The 20,141-nt window shown below is 60.4% G+C and overlaps 4 protein-coding genes across 4 annotated transcripts; 2 read left to right on the plus strand and 2 right to left on the minus strand.

Moving 5' to 3' along the window:
- Positions 1-979: 979 nt before the first annotated feature.
- VTJ83DRAFT_3234 (uncharacterized protein) lies at positions 980-2,569 on the minus strand (the record flags this gene model as incomplete). The annotated part of the gene is made up of 1 exon (XM_071009590.1): positions 980-2,569. One exon carries the CDS (start codon positions 2,567-2,569, stop codon positions 980-982), a length of 1,590 nt encoding a protein of 529 aa, XP_070867112.1.
- Positions 2,570-5,536: 2,967 nt separating this feature from the next.
- Positions 5,537-7,443, plus strand: VTJ83DRAFT_3235 (uncharacterized protein; the record flags this gene model as incomplete). The annotated part of the gene is made up of 2 exons (XM_071009591.1): positions 5,537-6,235; positions 6,310-7,443. The coding sequence occupies 2 exons, from the start codon at positions 5,537-5,539 to the stop codon at positions 7,441-7,443; spliced, it is 1,833 nt and encodes a 610-aa protein (XP_070867113.1).
- A 1,216-nt stretch (positions 7,444-8,659) lies between these two features.
- VTJ83DRAFT_3236 (uncharacterized protein) lies at positions 8,660-10,856 on the minus strand (the record flags this gene model as incomplete). The annotated part of the gene is made up of 3 exons (XM_071009592.1): positions 8,660-9,470; positions 9,589-10,320; positions 10,390-10,856. 3 exons carry the CDS (start codon positions 10,854-10,856, stop codon positions 8,660-8,662), a joined length of 2,010 nt encoding a protein of 669 aa, XP_070867114.1.
- Positions 10,857-16,188: 5,332 nt separating this feature from the next.
- Positions 16,189-18,761, plus strand: VTJ83DRAFT_3237 (uncharacterized protein; the record flags this gene model as incomplete). The annotated part of the gene is made up of 4 exons (XM_071009593.1): positions 16,189-16,524; positions 16,603-16,851; positions 16,932-18,525; positions 18,601-18,761. The coding sequence occupies 4 exons, from the start codon at positions 16,189-16,191 to the stop codon at positions 18,759-18,761; spliced, it is 2,340 nt and encodes a 779-aa protein (XP_070867115.1).
- Positions 18,762-20,141: the final 1,380 nt, after the last annotated feature.

The raw sequence follows: 20,141 nt of genomic DNA on the forward strand, positions 1-20,141 counted from the left end.
TTACCGTTCGTCTCACGTCCCACCCAATCCCTCCGTTTTCGTCGCACCAACATATTCTCGTCATCGACCGTTTTTCGTCGTCGTCGTCGTCGCCTTCTTTGTCCTTTCGGCCGGGTTGGTTGGTTGCGGTGGAAACGGCCGGGGGGACTTGAGGGTCTTTGGGGGAAAGGGTTGGTTTCTGCTCGGGATGGGATGGGCTGGGATGAATGAGATCGGATCGGGTCGGATGGGTTGGGCAAGCACATGATGATAATGATGATGACGGAGAGGGGGGAGGGAAAACTGGAGAGGAAACGTTGGATGAGAACGCTGCTGGATTTTGGTGAAGGGGGATGGGTGGGGGGGTAGAGGATATACAGACGAAAGTTATCTGCATGACATGGACGGGTTGGGGTTCAAGGTGGATGGAACAAATCAGCCGGTCCTCGAACCGATCTGGATCGTGGAGAGGGGCGGGCTCGCGAAGATGATTTTTGACGACTCCTGGTGGATCTATGGATGAGGAAAGCATTCAAGAGCCGATACCCAAGAGCATACGCACGGGCGAGGAACAGGGAATGGAGGAACGGGCTTCCCGGGGTGGGTTGTCTGAGGGAGAGGCGTTCAATGGCTGATGAGATGGAGATGCTGGCAGTCGTGGGGAGGGGGGGTTTCCTTGTTGACTTTTTTTTTCTCTTTTTTTTGCTGTCGTTATTGCTGCTGATGCTGTATATGCATGTCATGAATTGATTGCCATTCGGTCAACTTGTCCATGGCTGAGCCATGATGAAGAGATGAAGAAGACAAAGCATTGAGAGACATCCTTGCGACGCGACAGCCTTGGGCCATGGTGTATTTTGGATGCTGTTTAGGGTAGGTAGGTAGGTAGGTAGGGAGGTAGGGTAGGGAGATGCTTGGAGCTAGCTAGACGTTGTTCCATGCTGACACGGGCAGGGCCGGCATGGGTCTTGTGTTTTCTTTTGTTTTTTTTTTTTTTTCCTCAAGTCGCCTTCCACCTCTTCTGCCAACCCCCGCGATCCAACAACCAGAGCGCCTCGACCGCGTAACAATACGCGCTCATGTGCTGGATGCCGCCCCCCGCCGCCATCTCCTCCATGCCCTCCACCACCTTGCCCTGCTGAATCAGCCTCCAGATCGACACGGCCAGCCCCCCATCGTCGTCGTCGTTGTCCCTGGTGCCGTCCCGCGCGTTGGCGCCGCCGCCAAACTCGCCCTTGCCGAGCCGGTACATGATCCTGCCCAGCGTCTGGTAGGCGAGGCAGCGCTGGGCCGCGACGGCCGACCGCGCGAGCGTGGCCAGCTCGGGGATCGTGTAGCCGGCCGCCTCGGGGGCCTCGCCGTGGTGGTGCAGGCCCAGGGTCACGGGGAGCGCGCGGCTCAGGCGGGGCGGGACGAGGCGGCCCCGGAAGTCGAACCGCAGGGCCGAGACGGGGAGGGAGGACTGGCCCGGGTAGTAGGGCGACTCGCGGTCGGCGGGGGAGTCGGGCGTGGGGAGCGGCGCCATCCAGGCCATCTTGGACGGGTCGGCGGGGAGGGTGGGAAAGTACTTTTTGTGGAGCTTGTCGAGGAAATCCGGATCGGACGGGTCGAGGTCGGGCACGGGAGGCGGGGCGGGGAAGTGCGTGTTGTGGGGGACGTCGAGGTCCTGGGAAGAAGGGTCTGCGGCGTCTTGTGGAAGAGGCTTAGGCTTGGAGGAGGAGGAGGTGGTGGTGGTGGTGGTGGTGGATTTCGAAGCCATGCGCGGGAGGTCTTTTATGGGGAAGAGGTTGGGCGGCGGGACGGGAGGAGGGGCGTCTTCGTCGAACGTGACGCGTTTCTGGCGCTGGGCATCGGTCGGAGTAGGCGCGGCTTTGCCGTTTTCGCTGGTGGCGTCTCGCGACCGCGCGTCATCGTTGGTGGGTTGAGCCGCGGGGTGCTTTTCGGTCTCCTGGCGCGCTCCGGCGCTTTCATGGGACGCTGGCTCTGCGGCGGGGAGATCCGGACGGCCGCCGTTTCGTTGACCATCCTCCTCTGGCGCATCCTCAATGGTGACGTGTCGTGACGTCGGCCGTGGCTTCGATCCTAACCCGTTCGGATCGGCAGCGCTCGAGCGAGGCGGAGGCGACGACGGGCTCGGTTCTGGCGCGTCTCTGCGGAAGCGCAAGTCGAAGGGCGAGTCGAAGGACGAGGAGCCCGCAGGATCATCCAGGTTGGCGCGTCGGAGCAACATCTGGAGGAGCTTTGGATCGAGGTTGTTGTAGAGCTCCTTCTGGGCCTCGGCGATCTCCTCGGCGGTCATGTTGTTGAGCAGGGCCTGGTTCTCCTCATCGATGCCGCGGCGCTCGTCCACGGCCGTGGGTGCGGGAGCATGGCTCCGGGAAGGCGGCGGTCCATCTTGTCGCTTCGCCGACGGCGCAGCAACCGCAGCTGAAGCATCGGGTTCCGGCTTGCCGTGCCTCTGGCGCTTGAAGGCTGAGGCTCGTTTCTTGGGGAGGGGAAATCCCGACGCTGTCGGCTCGGCGAACGAGGTCGACGGGAGGTCGATGATGTCTTTCTCTTCGAGATCGCGTATGATGGAGTCGGAAGCCATGGCGGGACTCGGGCCTGCGCGAAAGCTTCCCTGACCTTTGATGGGCGACGTCCCAAGTTGTGTTGTTGGATGGCCCGGGGATTGGCACTCTCGCACGCGCGCATTCATGGTGAGAAGCTGTCGGCGGGGCTGTTATCTTATCGCAAAGTGTGGGGAGCCGGGCCTGATCCGGCCGGCCCCGCTGTGGGGCGGATAGGTGCATGATCTCCACCTGGGGCTTGGCAAAGTGCGTTTCACGTTGTTCCAGAAAGAGGCATTGGCCTGGGAATCCACAACGTATGCACCACAGTACGGTGTACATACGGTACGCTACATTCAGCGCAAAGGAGAAGAAAGCCTAGGTTCCTACTACCTAGCAGGTCGGAGGGAAAGGGATGCATCGGAAAGGGGTTGGTTCCCTTCCAGGTTGGCGCTGTTCTTCAGCTCGCTCGGTGGCTCCCGAGTATTAGGTGTGTATGCATTTGTATTAGTATGGGTGCAAGTTGGTTGGGCCGTTGTCTTTGAAATTACATAGGCGGAAGATTGGGACGTTTTCATGCTGGTGTCTCGGAGCCGCCGGCATGTTTCGCAGCATGGATTTGCTTGCCCCCCAAAGAAGACGCGCCCCGTGGAAACGGAGCTTCCTGAACCTTCCGCTATAGCAGTTCGCAGTTACAAGTGTGGCAGCTTGGAAACGTCAGACAATCCCCCCGGGGACCTACGCAGTGGCTTACCCTAGGGACCACGGCACCGACGCAAGCTTCCTTTACGGCGGGTTGGTCACGTCAAGTCGGCGTTGCACACGGGACCGTGGCAGGGGCCCTCTGATCCGATCGAATCTCGGGTACGGATACAAAGTATGTACTAGTACGCAGTACGTTTCCATGCCAAGATGCCATCCGCCGAGAGGCTCTGGTAGTGGGAATTTCCCCTTTGGGATGTCATTGGAGAACGCACAGTGCCGGGTGACACCGTCCTTCTGCACAGCTTCTGCACGATTTGTTCCTGTTGCATCCCCCATCGGATCCATGCTACCTAGGGCTCCGTGGGTCCAATCGCCCCCATTCCCTCCTGGGGTCCATTCTGGGGGGTCCCCTCCTGGATGCATCCCTGGATGTCAGATGTCTCCGCCGCCCGCTGCCGCCGCCGCCGGCCGAGGTGTGCCGTGCCGTTGTTCTGCGCTTCCATGTTCGGTCAGGCCCACGTCAACACGCACGCCAAGCCGAGCAAGCATCGAATGCATTTCCGTTCTCTATCCCATCCATCCACTCCACCTCGGCCGGCTCTTTTTTTTTTTTTTTCTTTCATACCAACATGACGCCGTTCCCTGTACGGAGCATGTACCGACCACCCTCTTTACGCAGCAGGTACTGCATCTTACCACCCCAGGGGACGGACGGACGGATGACCGACCCCGTTCTGTATGTACCTTATGCCTGTTGGCCGCTGGCCGTTGTCCACTGTCCACTGCCCATTTGCCCACTTCCCGTTTGGTCAATGCAATGCGGCGTCCAACATTTCCCTTATCGGTCCCCAGGGCAGCCCAGCCCAGCGTTGTCGTTCCATGCGAGGTGGTGAGGTGGTTTCCCCCATCTGGAGAGCTCGGGTCCCGTCCTTTTCCACGGGCATTCCCCCTCCCGCCCGGCCGTCTCTTGTTTCTTTCCGACTTGGAGCACTCGCTTCGCTGCCTGCACACACGCACACCCACCGGGCAGCCCAAGCAAGCCCAGTCCGCGGTCCATTAGTCCACCCACGGGCGGCCCATGGATCAATCACGAACCTGCCCGGCCCTGGTGTTTTTTTTTTCCATTCGTCTCTTTTTCCTTTTGAAATTTCCCTTTGGGTCCGTGACCCTTTTCTGAAGTGGCCAGAGCCCCGGTTTTCCCTTACCTTACCTCGCCTGTCTGCCAAATTCCCAACTCAGGTTTCCTAAACTCCCGAACCATTTCTTGCCGCCACCTCGCTCTCCCATTTTCCTCCTTTTCTCTCTCTCTCCTCTTCTCACCACTTTCGCTCTCTCTCGCCGTCCCGCAACACCACCACCACCACCACCACCACCATCACCACCCACCCCCCATTTTTTCAACAACCCCCATCATTCCCGCCACGCGTCTTTCGTTTTCCATTGTGCAGACGTCGGATTCGAATTCGGAAGATTCCGCCGGATTGAACCGTGCCCGCGGATCGCCCGCACAGCCGCTCGCAGTGCTGCATTCTGCGCATTTTTTTGTCTTGTTTGGTGGTGTTTTGTCGGCATCGCCAGCCCGACGAGCCGTGGTGGTTTGGCGACATTGCGACATCTGAAGTTGGGGGAAGCCATTTTCGGGTTTCCCTTTCGCTGCTTCTCTCTCGGACGGGTCTGCCTGGCGACGCTAATCCCAAATCGGAAGTGGGTCTCACCCGCCTTACCGATCCCTCCTTCCCCCCCCGCGCTTGGGCCAACCACAGCTCTCCAAGCCAATCACGGGAGCAGCCTGGTTTCTGCACCGCGCTCCTCCCCCCCAAGGGCGCTCCCTTTCGTCGCCTCCAAGACGCCCCAAGAAGACCCCCAAGAAGGCCCCAAGAAGACCCCAGGACTCCCCCCCAGCCTAGGTACCTTAGAGGCTAGGTCGGAGGCTGGGTCCCGCCGAACAGAGCATCCCCACGGCTCAGCTCAGGGCAGCCCACCAGGCCTAGGTCTCACACGCCTCGCAGGCCTCAGGTCAGGGACTGCTCCAACCTCCCGGGTTCCCAGGCGCAACCTATCAAAAGACGCCGTCAACATCCAACCACAAACACAACTACACCACAACTACACCCGCCCATACCTACACACCCACACGTGTACACCCACACAGCCTCGCAGGCGGCCCTGGCTCTGCGTCGGCGGCAGGGCTTCAGGTTGCTGTGCTATTTGTTTTTGCTTGTTGGGGGGTTGTCTCTTTTTTGCTTTGAATTCTTCTTTCTTGTGCCTGTGTCGTCGGGCCATCGCCATCCAACGTCGTTGACATGGAGGAGATCGTGGTCGACCCGAGTTCCGTTTCCCGGTTTGCCATTATGCAGCAACATCAGCAACCCGCCGATGCGGCCTCGGATGTCCCCCTAACCGCCGCCGGCCTCCCTCGGAAGAAGCCCGGCCGCAAGCCCGGCAGCACCGTCAAGCCGAAACCACCTCCCGCCGAGGGCACCGCTCCCGCCGCCGACCAGCCCAAGCAGCGCCGGCCCCGGAAACCCAAGGACCCCAACGCTCCGCCTGCTCCCAGGAAGCGCAAGGCGGCCGCCGTCGACGCCAACGACACCGCCTCCGACGCGGACACGACATCTGTCCCGGCTCCCTCCCGCCCGGAAAAGATCACGGAGCTCCCTCCCATGCGCATGGACCTGGACCCGCGTCCCTCGTCCGTCGACATAGGATTCGCCCCTCCCAAACGCGACACCGCCTCGGGCTCCATGAACATGCAGAACCTTCTCAACAACGACGAGCCCCCGAAGCCGCAGCCACAGCCGCAGCCCAAGCCGACCCCCGCCCCGACCCGGCAGATGTTCGACCCCATCCGGGGCAACTATGATCCGATTCGCGAGTCCGCGGCGAGCCGCGACTCTTACGGCACGGCCCCGCTCGGCTCTCCCCGCGCCCCGACCCAGGTGGTGAATCCCGCCAGCGCTTCGCCCTCCATCGCCAGCCTCGTCGACCCCCAGCCGACCGTCGTGTCGCCTCGCTCGTCGTACACGAACCCACGCATGGAATCGGCGGCCCCGGCGTCGCCTACTCAGACCCTCAGAAGCTCTGCGCCGCCCCCGCCTCCGGCTCCCCCGAAGCCGGCCACCACCGAAGCCGCCGTCCTCCGCCGCCGCCGCCGCCGCCGCCCCCGGCGGCTCCCGCCTCCGCGTCCAAGCCATCCGAGTCCAAGACGCCCTCCTTCACGAGCATGACGTCGCTTCCCAGCGCCTCCGGGGCCCCCCCGCCTCAGAGCAAAAAGATCGCCGCCGTCGTGCAGCAGGAGCGCGAGTCCAACAAGAAGGCCCGCAGCAACGCGTCGGCATCGCCCCGCATCGGCAGCCTTCGGGACGCCCTCCCGCCCCTGCCCGGCAACGAGCGCTCCATCCTCGACTTTGGCAAGGCCCGCCCCGGAGAGGAGCAAGAAGCCCCCAGCATCTCGCTCCGCATCCCTCTCGAGCCCGGCGAGTGCAACAAGTACGTCAACTTTATGCGCATGGCCGAGGAGCGCTACGGCTGGGACGCTCTGCACCCGCGCCTGGCCGCCAGCCGCGAGCGCAAGGCCCGCATCGCCGCCGCCACCGCGGCGCTCGAGCGTGCCGGCTCCGGTCGCGACTCGGGCGAGGACATGGACGTGGACGTGGAAGACATCTTGCACGGGTCGGACCTGGGCGAGAGCAACGTCGAGGCCGCCCCGACAAAGCCGCAGAGGAAGAAGCGGACGTTCAAGGAGGACGAGTACGACAAGGACGACGACTTTGTCGACGACTCGGAGCTGCTCTGGGAAGAGCAGGCCGCCGCCAGCCGCGACGGCTTCTTCGTCTACTCGGGTCCGCTCATCCCCGAGGAGAAGCCTCCTGCCCCCGAGGAGAGGCCGAAACGCGGTCGCGGAGGCCGAGGCAGGGGAAGCCGGGGCGGCGCCGCCTCGAGCAGGAACCGCGAGGAGACCTCCGGGGAGACCCGATCAGGGACCGGGACCACGAGCGGCAGGGGACGTGGCGGAGGCCCCGGGTCGAGGGGCGGCGCGGCGAGGAAGCCAAGGATCACCAAGCTGGAGAAGGAGATACGAGACAAGGAAAAGGCAGAGAGGGAAAGGGAGAAATTGGCGGCGATAGCGGCGGGAAAGGTGGAGACGCCGAGCTTGCTGTCGAGCCTGGGGTCGACGCCGGCGCTGGGAGGCGTGACGGGGTTGGTGTGAAGGAGTAATGGAGAAGTAGGTGGCGGCGGCATGTGTGTACAGTACATTTCTTTCTTTTTTTTTTTTTTTTTTTTTTTTTTTTTTTCCTTTTCCTGGGGCTATATGGCATCGGGGTAGGGTGGGGTGGATGGGACGGCCGGACGGGGCCGATGGAAGGAGTTTTCGTGACCTCGCTTGCTTGCTCGCTGGTTGGTTGGTTTGCTTGTTGGAGGCGTCGCTTTGAGGGGGGGGGAAGGCGGTTGGACTCTCTTGCTCTCCCTTATCCTCCTCGTATCTTTGTCGCATGGTTGTTAGTGGGAGAGAGGGGCCTTTTGCTCCCCTCATGTCACAGCACCACCACCACCACCACACATCATCAGTTCTGCGCACCGCCAAGGGAGATGGTATGGTATGGCATGGTTTGGTAATGGATGGGAATGCCAGTGTAATCCGGTACGACCGCGCTGGCCGGGATCGGAGAAGAATACGATGGGCGTTCGTTGGGCGGTGGAGAGTTCCCTGAACCTCCCCGGCCCTAGCGCGAGCTCATCCGCTCGACTTCCTTGACGATGACCATGGACGTCGGAGGACTGGGTTGACCAGGGTTGACCAGGGTAATAATCACGATTTCTGGAGAAACTTGCGTGCGGTGCCACCACGTGTATGGACGGCATGGATGGTGTTGAAGTGATGGAGGACAATTGTACGTGCGTGGCACCGTTTGTTGTCAGCGAGCACGCTGCAGTAGGAGAGAGAACATGATGCGGACATCAGATGTCATGCTACTCATCATACTTACAAAGACTATCTATTAAGCTATGAGCAAGGTAGAAAGAAGGAAGTACAGGTCCTTGATCAGAAGTGCCCATTGAACACCGTCGCCGTCGTAGTGTGTGCTATGCAAACCCTAACCGGAACGCCGACCACCGCCTCCCCCTTTTATGCAGCCCTTTCCTTTTCCCGTTCCCTTCTTTTCTTCCTCTTTTATTTTTTTTCTTCTTCGGTGCGTTTTTTCGATTTCCAAAATCTCCTTTTTCCCATATCCCATGGGTATCTCCATCGCATCTCTCCTTTTCCTCCTCCTCCTCCTCCACCTCCTCCCCTTTCCGCTATTACCTTCCCCTTTTCTTTGCCGTCCATCCTCCCCCCCCCCCCCCCCCCCCCTTTTTTTTTTTTTTTTTTTTTTTTTTTTTTTTTTTTTTTCCCACCGCTGAAAAGCAAGCATCCAAACCATCACCTAAGCCATTCTCGCCCCCTGCGCCGCTGCAAGCTCCCTAACCTCCTCCTCCTTCTTTTCCCCCGCCGCTTCTTCGCGCCCGGCATTCCCTCCTCCCTCCCCTCTCAGCCTCCTCATCTCGACCCTCGCCTTCCTCGCCTCGGCCCTCTCCCGCCTCCTCTCCCGCTTCATCGCCTCCTCCCTCATCTCCCGGATCACGGGGCTCCGCTCCCGGATCCTATCGCCGTACTTGTAAAACGCCCACGGCACCGAGATCAGCACCACCTCCATGCCGCCCAGCAGGGTCCCCGCCCACCGCGGCGTCAGGGCGTCGTACATGGCGGTGCCCGCGAGGGGCAGCGCCGCGCCCACGACGGAGCGCGCGACGGCGTTGCCCGCCAGGGCCGAGGCGGCGTGCTCGGCGCCGTAGGCGCCGGCGAGGTAGTGCGAGCCGTAGACGAAGCACAGCGTGTTGCCCATGCCGAAGGGGACGCCCATGGCGATGGGCACGAGCGGGGACAGGGACGCGGGAAGGCAGGTCCACGAGAAGGCGAGCTGGCCGGCGGCCGTGAGGCAGGCGCCGATCGTCATGACGAGGGCCGTCGCCTCGGGCCCCGCCCGCGCCGGGTCCAGCGGGTCGGGCCGCCGCCGCACGCCCACGCGGTCGATGAGCCGCCGCCACGCGGGCTCGAGCGAGATGGCCAGCAGCGTCCCCACGCCGATGCCCAGGAAGGAGAGGCCCGTCTGGGAGACGGACCAGCCCCGGTGGAGGGTGAAGACGATGGGGTAGGCGACGAAGCAGAGGTAGAGGATGCCGTAGACGATGCTGATCCTGCAAGGAGAAAAAAAAAGTTAGCAATGTGTGGAAGTTGGGTTGGGAGGGGGGTTTCTGAGGAGAGGGAGGAGGAGGAGGAGGAGGAGACGGAAGAGGTAGAGGATGAGAAACGTACCAGATGTTGAAGAACCATAGGATCGGTTCCGTCGCGGCCAGGACGAACGGGCGGCTGAGGTTGGCTCGAAGCAAGGCGGCGGTCGACACGCGCTGGTCATGCCTGCACCACCACCGTTCTTCCCCCGTCTCCTTTCTCAGCCTCTCCGCCTTGCGCTTCAGCAGCGCCGGGGCGTACGTCTCCTTGACGAGGGCGACCATGACGAAGGCCACCCCCGAGAGGATCAAGGCCAGCCAGTTGGCCCAGCGCCAGCCGAGCCCCTCGCCGACGTAGCCGCCGATGAGCGGGCCCGTGACGGGCCCGTTGAGCGGGGCGATGGAGTACCACGACATGCACAGGGCGAGGGTCTCGTGGCCGGCGATGTCGACGACGGTGCCGGGGCTGTTGGAGATGAGGGCCGAGCCGAAGAGGGCGCCGACGAAGCGCACCCCGATCAGCACCCCGAGGCTCTTGGCCAGCGCGCACGGCACGATCAGGACGGTGAAGACGCCCAGGCACACCAGGTACACGACCCGCCGCCCGTACACCTCGCTCAGCGGCGCCACCACGACGCTCCCCGCCGCCAGGCCCAGGAGGTAGGTGGTCAGGCCGAGCGTGGCGACGGGCCGGCTGGTGATGTCGAACTCGTCCATGATCTGGGACACGGTGGCCGTGTAGCTCGTGCTGTAGAGCACCACCACCCAGGTCGCGTACGACACCGCGAGGACCGTGTACGCGCGGTACCAGAGGGGCCTGGTATCTATGTCAGCCGGGTCATTGGGGGGAAAGGAGAAAGCGAGAGAGTGGGTACTGGATGCTTACCAGTTCCTGGGATCCTCGGGATCGTCAGGGGCGAATGTGACTTCAAAATCCGGCGGGCGTGACGCGGCCGAGGTGATGGACGTGTGAGTGGCCGTGTGCGTGAGATGGCGGCTGATGGGACCTCCGGCCATCCCATCCCCTCTCTCGTTGTTGTTGTTGTTGTTGTTGTTGTCGTCGTCGTCATGGCTGTGGTGGCTGCTGTGGCTGTGGCTGTGGCTGTCGTCGTCGTCGTCTTCATCGTCGTCTTCGTCGTCCAGCTCGCTGGCAGGTTCTGGCACGAGGTCTTGGACCGTCGTGATGGGCCGGCCGTAGGCATGTTCCTCGAGGGTCGAGATGATATTGGAGCCTGTGGGAGGAAGAGGTTGGGAGGCTGCTGCTTGCGTCGTCGTCGTCGTTGTCGTCGTCTCGGAGGAGGCTGCGGCCAGGGAGGTCGCCTGTTTCTCTAGGTCTGGCAAGGCGGCCGCCATGATGACGGTGGGCTTGGCTGGTGGTCGTTACCGTCGTAGGGACAAGCTGACTTTGTTGCCGCTTCTGCTTCTGCTTCTGCTTCTTGTCTACGGCTTGGCATGCATCGGGGATCCAACGCAAGAAAGAAAAAGGCACACACACATAGAGATGCACACAAAATAACAATCACAGAGGGTGGCTGGTGGTGAGGGATACGCGGAGACACTTTGTATTCAGAGTCATCAGGCCTGGGGGGAGGAGGGGGGGGGAGGCCCTAAGGTAGGCAGGGTAGAGTTTGACAGGTCGGACCGCTGGGTGTGCTTCGGCCAGACCGTTGAACACGACCAAGGCCTGGCGCCCGATTGTCGTTATTAGCCGAGCTCCAAGGAGTCGGGCGGCGGGTCTGGACCGGGAAGTGTCCGGGGAAGACGAAGAAGCATGGATGCTTGCGTAGAATTGCCGGCCCGCCACCGTACCTTGGGGCCAGGGAACACCATGGACCCTCCTCACCTTTCGACCCGTATGGAAACGCCTTATGGACCTATGATGGCCTGAGAAGCAACGAGAAAGAGGGTCGAGCCGGCATGAAAAGGGAACGGAACGCATGTTGCACAACATTACGCATCATGCCCGGGCCATGCTTGGTGATTTTTCGCCTTCTTCTCACCTTCCGCCTTTCTCTTAGGGACCGGCTAGCGCGGTTACTAGACACGGAGACAGGGCGCCGTGGGTGGAGTGGACCGATGGTGACCGCCCCCCCCCTTGACGTCCATCTTCTAGTGCAGTGACATTCGGGGCTCAACCGTTGCCGTGCACAAGTCACGCCACTGGAAACCGACAGAGGGCGGACAACGAGGTTGGCTCCAGACAGGAGCCCGTCGGGCGGGCTGACAGCGAGCCTCTGTTCTTCCCACCCACCGCCCGCCTCACTCATCTCCCTGGTAGTTACTCGTTTCCCCCTCTTTTGCCTTCTCGGAACCGTCTAGATGCTGGACGACCAAAGAGGAAACCCGAGGGAGACTGGGGGAGGGGCACAGATGGAAAGGTGGGAGGGCGAACCGGGTTCTGGGTCGGGCCCGCACCCGAATCGATTGTGTGCTATGCGTGTGCGTGCTGCTAGTGTGCGTCTGCCTCGGCATCTCGCTCACGGCAAAAAAAAAGGACAAAAAAACTCCTGGTGCATCATCCGGCCAGCCTTTTTCCGAAAAGGGGATGTGGGTCTCTGCGGGCACCGATGAGCGGAGCGGAGCGGACGTCGGGATGACGATTCCAAGGACCGCCAAGGCGGATCGAGGGCGGATCCAGGGGCGGATCCAGGGCGGATCGGGTCTTTTCGGCCGACGCCCGTCCCGATGCTTGGGCATGAGGCCGACAGGTTGTGGCAGAAGCATCGGGCCGGGTGGACACGACGCAGACGGAGCCGGACGGCGACTCGGGATACTACACTACGTACTTGAACGCTTCAGGCTCTGGTGCGATGCTCCAAGTCGCTGCGGTGCGCTTTCGTTCACGCTCGCTACCTACTACTGTATGTAGAATCAAGATGGCAGGCCATGATTTCCCTGTGAACAGTACTATAGTTGCAGGAGTTATTACAGAGGAACAGTTATGCTTGCACATCTACGACTCCTGTTTTGATGTTCTTTCTCAGGACCACCCGAGATCCTCTTGCGACCGCTTCTTCCACGATCCTTCCATTGCCTCTTCCTCATCGTCATGTGTGTGTGCATATTCTCGACATTCTCGAAGGGTTTGGTGTACCCGTTCCCCACTATGTACCCCCCCCCCCCACCAGGCCGCGGCCGTCCGCGTTTGGCTGCCCGGATGGCTTATACGAGCTCATGACCGTTTCTTCTAGCCACCAGGCCCAAAGAGGGACAAAGCCAAACAGCACAATACGGTGTACTATATGAAGTACGCTACGAGTACGAAGTAGCGTATGCAGCAATCATGTCATTCGTATCAATGCGGCGGCCCTGGTTCCCCCCCCCTCCCCTCCGACCCATCGACCATCCCCACACGAACCGAACTGGCAGGGCTCTTTCGTTCCAAAATTGGCATCCATCGGGGGCGCCATCGCCAGGAACAACCCGATCAGGAACCGCAAAAGACATGGGGAAACAAGCCCGTGGAGCCCTAGCGTATGTACATGCTGTAAGGCTGGTCCAAGGATGGGCTGGGTCGGGCAAACCAGGCAGAGAGGTGTTGGCAGCTGTGGTGCACGCCTTCTCCGGCGAGGCTTGGGTGGGCAGGGAGCTCAGGGAGCCGAGGAGGCGGACGGCTGAAGAAGGCCAAAGAAGGGTGATGTACGCTAACGTTGGTACGAATTCAAAGCGCATTCATCTCGTGGCTTGCACCTCATGTTCCGCCGCAAGGCTACCCGGCGCGGCGCCCGTTGCCCATTTGTCATTTGTGTCGTGAAGCACATTCCCTCCCTCTCGAAAACACGGCGGCGGCAGGCCAGCGGACCACGACCGGGCTGGTCCCGTCCCCGTCCGTCATTGCGACTCGTTTCATAAGGGATTCTGTGGTCGGATCCCATCGACAGGTACCCGTGCTGTCAACGTGTCCCGGCACCATGGAATGCCGGTCAGCCGGAAGGGGTCGGCGGTCATGATTGGCTGGCGCAGCGCCGACGGCTGCGCCCGGACGAAGCCTGCCCTGCATCTGCAGCCTCCCCATGATGAGGGGCTTGGCACGAGATGATAGCCGGGGCGTATGTACGCAGTACATATATGCTAGCAGAGTACAGAATGTATGCAGGGCTGGCTGCAGCTCGGTCAGTTACACAGGCGGGACGGGCGCCGGGGACGGCGTCGAGCAGCCGCCTGAAGTGAATTGACGATTGGTTCAGACAAGAAGGGTTGTTTCTTATTTCTTGTTTATTTATTTTATTGTTTATTTTTTTTTTCAAGAAAAAAGTTACATTTGAGACTGGCTGAAGTAAGACACGGCAGTAACGATAAGAAAAGGTTTTCTTCCTCAAAGCGGAACACCCATGTACTCTCATCACACCTGGGCCGTCAAAATGATTGACGTACATTTTTTTTGCGGTGTGTTGTTGTTTGTTGATGGCCCTGCCCCCCCCCCCCCCCCCAAAGCGTCGAGGTCAGCGACGTCAAGAACGTCAGAGGAAGCCCACAGTGTGTCGAGAGGGAATCGAGAACTGTGTATGCGAACGAGCCTGGGCGGAAAAATACTCCACTCCCGCAAGCGCGATGTAACCCGACGCATGCGCGTCTCTGTTTCAGGAGAAGTGAGAGGATGACGATGACCCGGGAATTTACACAAGAACAGCAAACGGCCCGGGGAAGTGGCAAAGACCATCAACGGAAAATGGCCGGTTTTCAAACCACTACGACCATGCAATCAGCTCCCCTCGAGCGAACGGTCCGAGACACCTACGTCGTAGGTACGAGAAGAGTGAAACAGGGCCGGCTATGCCGCCGTCGCACGTGAAGGTTGGGGGGTTTTCCTGCTGGTCGCCTTCACATTGCGAGGGTTCGAGTTGCACGCCCATGTGCCTGCGAAAAGGCCCTTCAGGTCCACTCGTTCCTGGGCTGTTCCCGCTTTCTGGCTCTCCGAGGGACCTGACTGGTCGGGAACCGTTCAGATTTGTCCTTAGCGCAGAACCGGTTTCCCTTGGCGTGGGCAATCGGACCAAGCGACGGGACCGACACGCACACCCACTCCCCCCCCCCCCCCCCGGCCGGCCTCGCGGACATGCATCTCAGGCACGCACTGTCCAGGGCAGCCAAGTGGACTAGTGGCTGTCCAGTGCCCGTTGAAGGAAAGAGGATCACTTCAAACGTCCCGAGTCAGCCAAGGTCAGGTACCTTATCTCACCTCTCGCGTTCGCTGTTTTTTTCTCACTCTATCTCTTACACAGTACTAGTACTATAGCCATGGCCTGTCAACTATATTGAGATGCTACCTTCGGCGTAACGAATACTCCGGCTCCATCCATGCGACCACTGTTTGGGTGCTCCCCCGGCGCGACGACGAGAGCTCGGCTCCATGGGAAACTTATCGTGGTGACGAGCTTGCCAATGGCAGACGTAGACGCCAACTCCCATGGCATGCAACCTAAACATTGGGATGGGGTTGGCCGTACAAACCCACAGAAGCTGAACTCGACCTGCTTGTAGTGTGTGTATAGTACATAGCGTATCCGTTGACAGAGAGACAGTGTCTGGCGTTGAAGAAAAAACGGCCGCTGTCGCAATGGTCGGCCATGGTGGTACCGTAGGTGGACTTGCAGGGCAGGCCGCATCAGCGCATCACCAACTCGGTCCCCACCCACCCCTGCACAGTGCGCTTCTCCGTGTTTTCCAGGCCCTCTCTCTCCTGGTCCCTTAGCTGCAGGTCCCTCTCCCCCCAATGGATGGACAGGTTAGAAGGATGGCCGGGGGGGAGAGGGGGGGGTGTAGCAGCCTTGTCCCCTCCCTCGGACCCCCTCCCCCCTGAACCTCGCACCCTCTCTGCCCTTGGCCTGAGCGGCGAAACATGCAGATTCCGCACTCCTCTTCGTACGCCGGGCTCCCCCCCCATTCAACTTGATTCACATTCGCCCTGCCCTCCCGTCTCCATCAACCATCAATTACTTGTGCAGCTCACGCGACACACCGCCTGCTTGTCCCAGGCACACACACACATACTAACACACACACGGCTCTGCCCCTCGAATCTGAACCATCCGGCATTCATTCCCAATTCCAAAACACGCACACGCCATCTACCATTGTCTTCTTCTGCACTCATCGCGAACCAACCCGCGCCCTTTGCTCATCAAGTCCGATTCTTTTCTTCTTCCTCCCCTTCTCTTCATTCCATCTTTCAATTGTCTCCATCCCTCTCTCCATTCCACCCGCCAACCCCCTTTGTGGCTTTTCCTCGCCAGCCCCACACCGAGTTTGCGACCGGGAAACGCTTCTTTGCCTTCCACGAACTACTGCACCCCCGACGACGAACGAACAAAGCGGTCCCCCCCACGTCCCAAGCCGTCCCAACTCCTCGCTCGCCTCCTCCGTGTATCTCCGTCTTTCCGTCGAATCCACTCGTTTCTCTTCCTCTTTCAGTTTGTCGTCAGCAAGCGCGACCGCGATCGCGATTGAGAGCGAGACAGAGAGACAGAGAGAGAGACGTGGCGCATCGCGCTGCTTAGCTCTTGAACCCGGCAACCGTGGCGACCGCGACACCTCGCCGTCCTCCCTCCCTTTCTTTTTGAGAGAGAGAGAGAGAGAGAGCGAGAGAGCGAGAGAGACAGAGGCCCCGAGCCCCCCCCCCCCCCCCCCCCTCCCTCCGACCTTCTGAATCAATTCGGCTCTTCCGTCGGCGCCTCCTGTCAACATCATGTCTGTCATGTTACAGACGCCCTCCCGCGCCTCGACCGCCTCTTCGTCCTCCTTCCAACCCATATCCCGGCAAAACACAATGTCGTCCTACGATGGCTCGCGGTCCGCCCGCCAGTCCAAGCGGTACTCCATGTCCGCGCTCTACATGTCCATGTCGGCCAATGAGACGGACCTGGTGATCGAAGACGACCTGGCCAAGGCGCAAAAGACATTACGCGAGCTCAAGGCCAAGATCTCGTCGCAGTCCAAAAAGAACTTTGTCCTGGAGAAGGACGTGCGCTATTTGGATTCGCGCATCGCGCTTTTGATCCAAAACCGCATGGCCCTGGAAGAGGTGAGAGAGGGATAGGACCTCTGATCCGGCCGCCCGTTGCTTGCTTGCCTGGTGCGCTGACCTTGATCCCCCTCCCAGCAACACGAAGTCGCCAGCCACCTCGAAGACGCCACCGAAGTGCAGGAGGGCACCTTTCCCAACGATGACAAGACGCAAAAGTACGGCAACATGATGTTCCTGCTCCAGTCGGAGCCCCGTCACATCGCCCACCTTTGCCGCCTCGTCAACATGTCCGAGATCGACTCGCTGCTGCAGACCGTCATGTTCACCATTTACGGGAACCAATACGAGAGCCGCGAGGAGCATTTGCTCCTGACCATGTTCCAGGTGAGCCCGACCCGCCCGGGTTGGTTGGTTGGTGGGTTGGTCCTCGTCGTGCCCTCAAAGCTGACCTCCGTCTTTCCCAGTCCGTCCTGACCTACCAATTCGACACGACTCCCGAGTACTCGTCGCTCCTGCGCGCAAACACGCCCGTTTCGCGCATGATGACGACGTACACGAGGAGAGGTCCCGGCCAGAGCTTCCTTAAGTCGGTGCTCGCCGAGCGCATCAACAACCTCATCGAGCTCAAGGACTTGGATCTCGAGATCAACCCTCTCAAGGTCTACGAGCGCATGATCGAGCAGATCGAGCAGGACACGGGAAGCCTGCCCGCGTCCATGCCCAAGGGCATCACGCAGGAGGAGGCCGCCGCGAACCCCCAGGTGCAGGCCATCATCGAGCCCCGCCTCACCATGCTCACCGAGATCGCCAACGGCTTCCTCACCACCATCATCGAGGGCCTCGAGGAGACCCCCTACGGCATCCGCTGGATCTGCAAGCAGATCCGCAGCCTCACCAAGCGCAAGTACCCCGACGCCAACGACCAGGCCATCTGCACCCTGATCGGCGGCTTCTTCTTCCTCCGCTTCATCAACCCGGCCATCGTCACCCCCAAGTCGTACATGCTCATCGACGGCACCCCCGCCGAGCGCCCGCGCCGCACCTTGACGTACATCGCCAAGATGCTGCAGAACCTGGCCAACAAGCCCTCGTACGCCAAGGAGCCCTTCATGGCCAAGCTGCAGCCCTTCATCCACCAGAACAAGGACCGCGTCAACAAGTTCATGCTGGACCTGTGCGAGGTGCAGGACTTTTACGAGAGCCTCGAGATGGACAACTACGTGGCCCTCTCCAAGAAGGACCTCCAGCTCTCCATCACCCTCAACGAAATCTACGCCATGCACGCCCTCATCGAGAAGCACTCGGCCGAGCTGTGCCGCGACGAGAACTCGCACCTGTCCATCATCATGTCGGAGCTCGGCCCCGCGCCCCCGCTGGTCCCCCGCAAGGAGAACCGCGCCATCACCCTGCCCCTCTACAGCAAGTGGGAGACGGCCATCGACGACCTGACGGCCGCCCTCGACATCACCCAGGAGGAGGTCTACTTCATGGAGGCCAAGTCCATCTTCGTCCAGATCCTGCGCACCATCCCGTCCACCTCGGCCGTCGCCAAGCGGCCCCTGCGCCTCGAGCGCATCGCCGACGCCGCCGCCACGTCCAAGAACGACGCCGTCATGGTCCGCAAGGGCATCCGCGCCATGGAGCTGCTGAGCCAGCTGCAGGAGATGCGCGTCATCGACAAGAGCGACGGCTTTAGCCTGCTGCGCGACGAGGTCGAGCAGGAGCTGCAGCATCTCGGTTCGCTCAAGGAGGTGGTGCTGGCCGAGACCCAGAAGCTCGAGGAGGTGTACAAGACGATCCGCGACCACAACGCGTACCTGGTCGGCCAGCTCGAGACCTACAAGAACTACCTGCACAACGTCCGCAGCCAAAGCGAGGGCGGCCGCCGCAAGCAGCAGAAGCACCAGGTTCTGGGTCCCTACAAGTTTACGCACCAGCAGCTCGAGAAGGAGGGCGTCATCCAGAAGAGCAACGTGCCCGACAACCGCCGTGCCAACATCTACTTCAACTTTACGAGCCCGCTGCCGGGCACGTTTGTCATTTCGCTGCATTATAAGGGTACGTCTCCGCAGTTTCTCCTCCGGCCCCCTTGCCTTGTTGCCTTGAGAGAGCCCGTATGCTGACAGCCACCAGGACGCAACCGCGGCCTTCTCGAGCTCGACCTCAAGCTCGACGACCTGCTCGAGATGCAAAAGGACAACCAGGACGAGCTCGACCTCGAATACGTCCAGTTCAACGTGCCGAAAGTGCTCGCGCTGCTCAACAAGCGCTTCGCCAGGAAGAAGGGGTGGTAGGATGCACCTTGCTTCTCCTCTGGCAAGGCCAGCAAAGCGCGAGCATCCAAGCCGCAAAAGAAGCAGAAGCAGAAGCAGCAACAGCAGCAACAACAACAGCAGCTGCATGGTTTGGCGACTACCGCGACGACGACCACGCCGCCGACGACAACAACAACAGGTGAAGCAGCAACCACGGCGGCAAAAACGATACGCACACGCTTGCTGCTGCTTCGGCGGCGGCGGCAGCGGCGGCAGCAGAAGAAGCCATCCCGCGTGCAGAAGCAGAAACGGCAGCAGCAGCAGCAGCAGCAGAAGCAACCCGAGATGCGCCAGCTAGGACGGGATCTGGGGTGGCAGCTGCTGGTGCAACAACAACAGTGGCGATGGCATGATTGTACAGGCGTTGCTACACGGTTGGATCGCGCGCCATCGATGGTTTCCATGTCAGCGTTGACGCTGAGCGTCACGACGACATGATGCTGTTGGCAAAGCATCGAGAGGAGCCACGATCGGACAGCAGGGCGCGCAGGGGCGCGTGGGCGAGCTTGAAACAGTGATGAAAAGGGCCGCTGGGATGTATCGGCGGCGGCGGGAGCATATTGGGTACGGGCGGACGGGATGGGTTGGGTCGGGTGATGGACGGCGGACGAGGGACGAGACGAAACAGCCAACGACCTGGGACGTACGACGAAATCGACGATGGGAATGACGACGGTTGCTCGTACGCACTCTTACCGCTGCTCCTCTTTTTTTTCTTCTTCGTTTCATTCATCGACTTGGGATCGGGAGGGAGATCATTCTTGTTTCATTACGTTACCTATTAACCACATCCCCCTAATGAGCGCCCACTTTTCTGTTTTTGTTTCCTTGGTTTGTTTCCTCCCCCGTTTTTCCTCCTCCTTACAACAGGGTTACGCCGTTTCTCTTTACACGCATGCCCGCTCGTTATTTCCGGGAGGGATGGGAAATGGAACGGATGAGTGGCGGTGAAGGAAACCGAGCCTTTCTTCTTTGTGTTCTTGCTAACTACCCGGGCCGTCGTTGTCTTTGTTGGATTTTTTTTTTCGGTGGCTGGTGGCGGCGGGTTTTTTTACACACACTTCAGGCCTTGTGTTGGTAGTATTCTGAGCTGTTTTTTTTTTTTTTTTTTTTTTTTTTTTTTTTGCGTTTGCTGCTTGTTTCTTTTGTTGATACCACTTTGTCTTATGTGTACTGCAGTTACCAAGGGGTTCTCTCTTCTTTCTTTTTGCAGCGGGGTTTGTAACACATGTGGATTGTTGCTCAGCCGCAAGGTGCCTGCTCTGGGACGAAATCGATTCTCTTAGATACCTAAGGTACTTGCCTACTACCTCTTGCTACGCGTCCGGCCGACCGACCAGGCCCCTTTTTGTGAACCGT

The sequence above is a fragment of the Remersonia thermophila genome, chromosome 3 (genome assembly GCF_042764415.1).
Source record: "Remersonia thermophila strain ATCC 22073 chromosome 3, whole genome shotgun sequence".
Taxonomy (NCBI): Eukaryota; Fungi; Ascomycota; class Sordariomycetes; order Sordariales; family Chaetomiaceae; genus Remersonia; species Remersonia thermophila.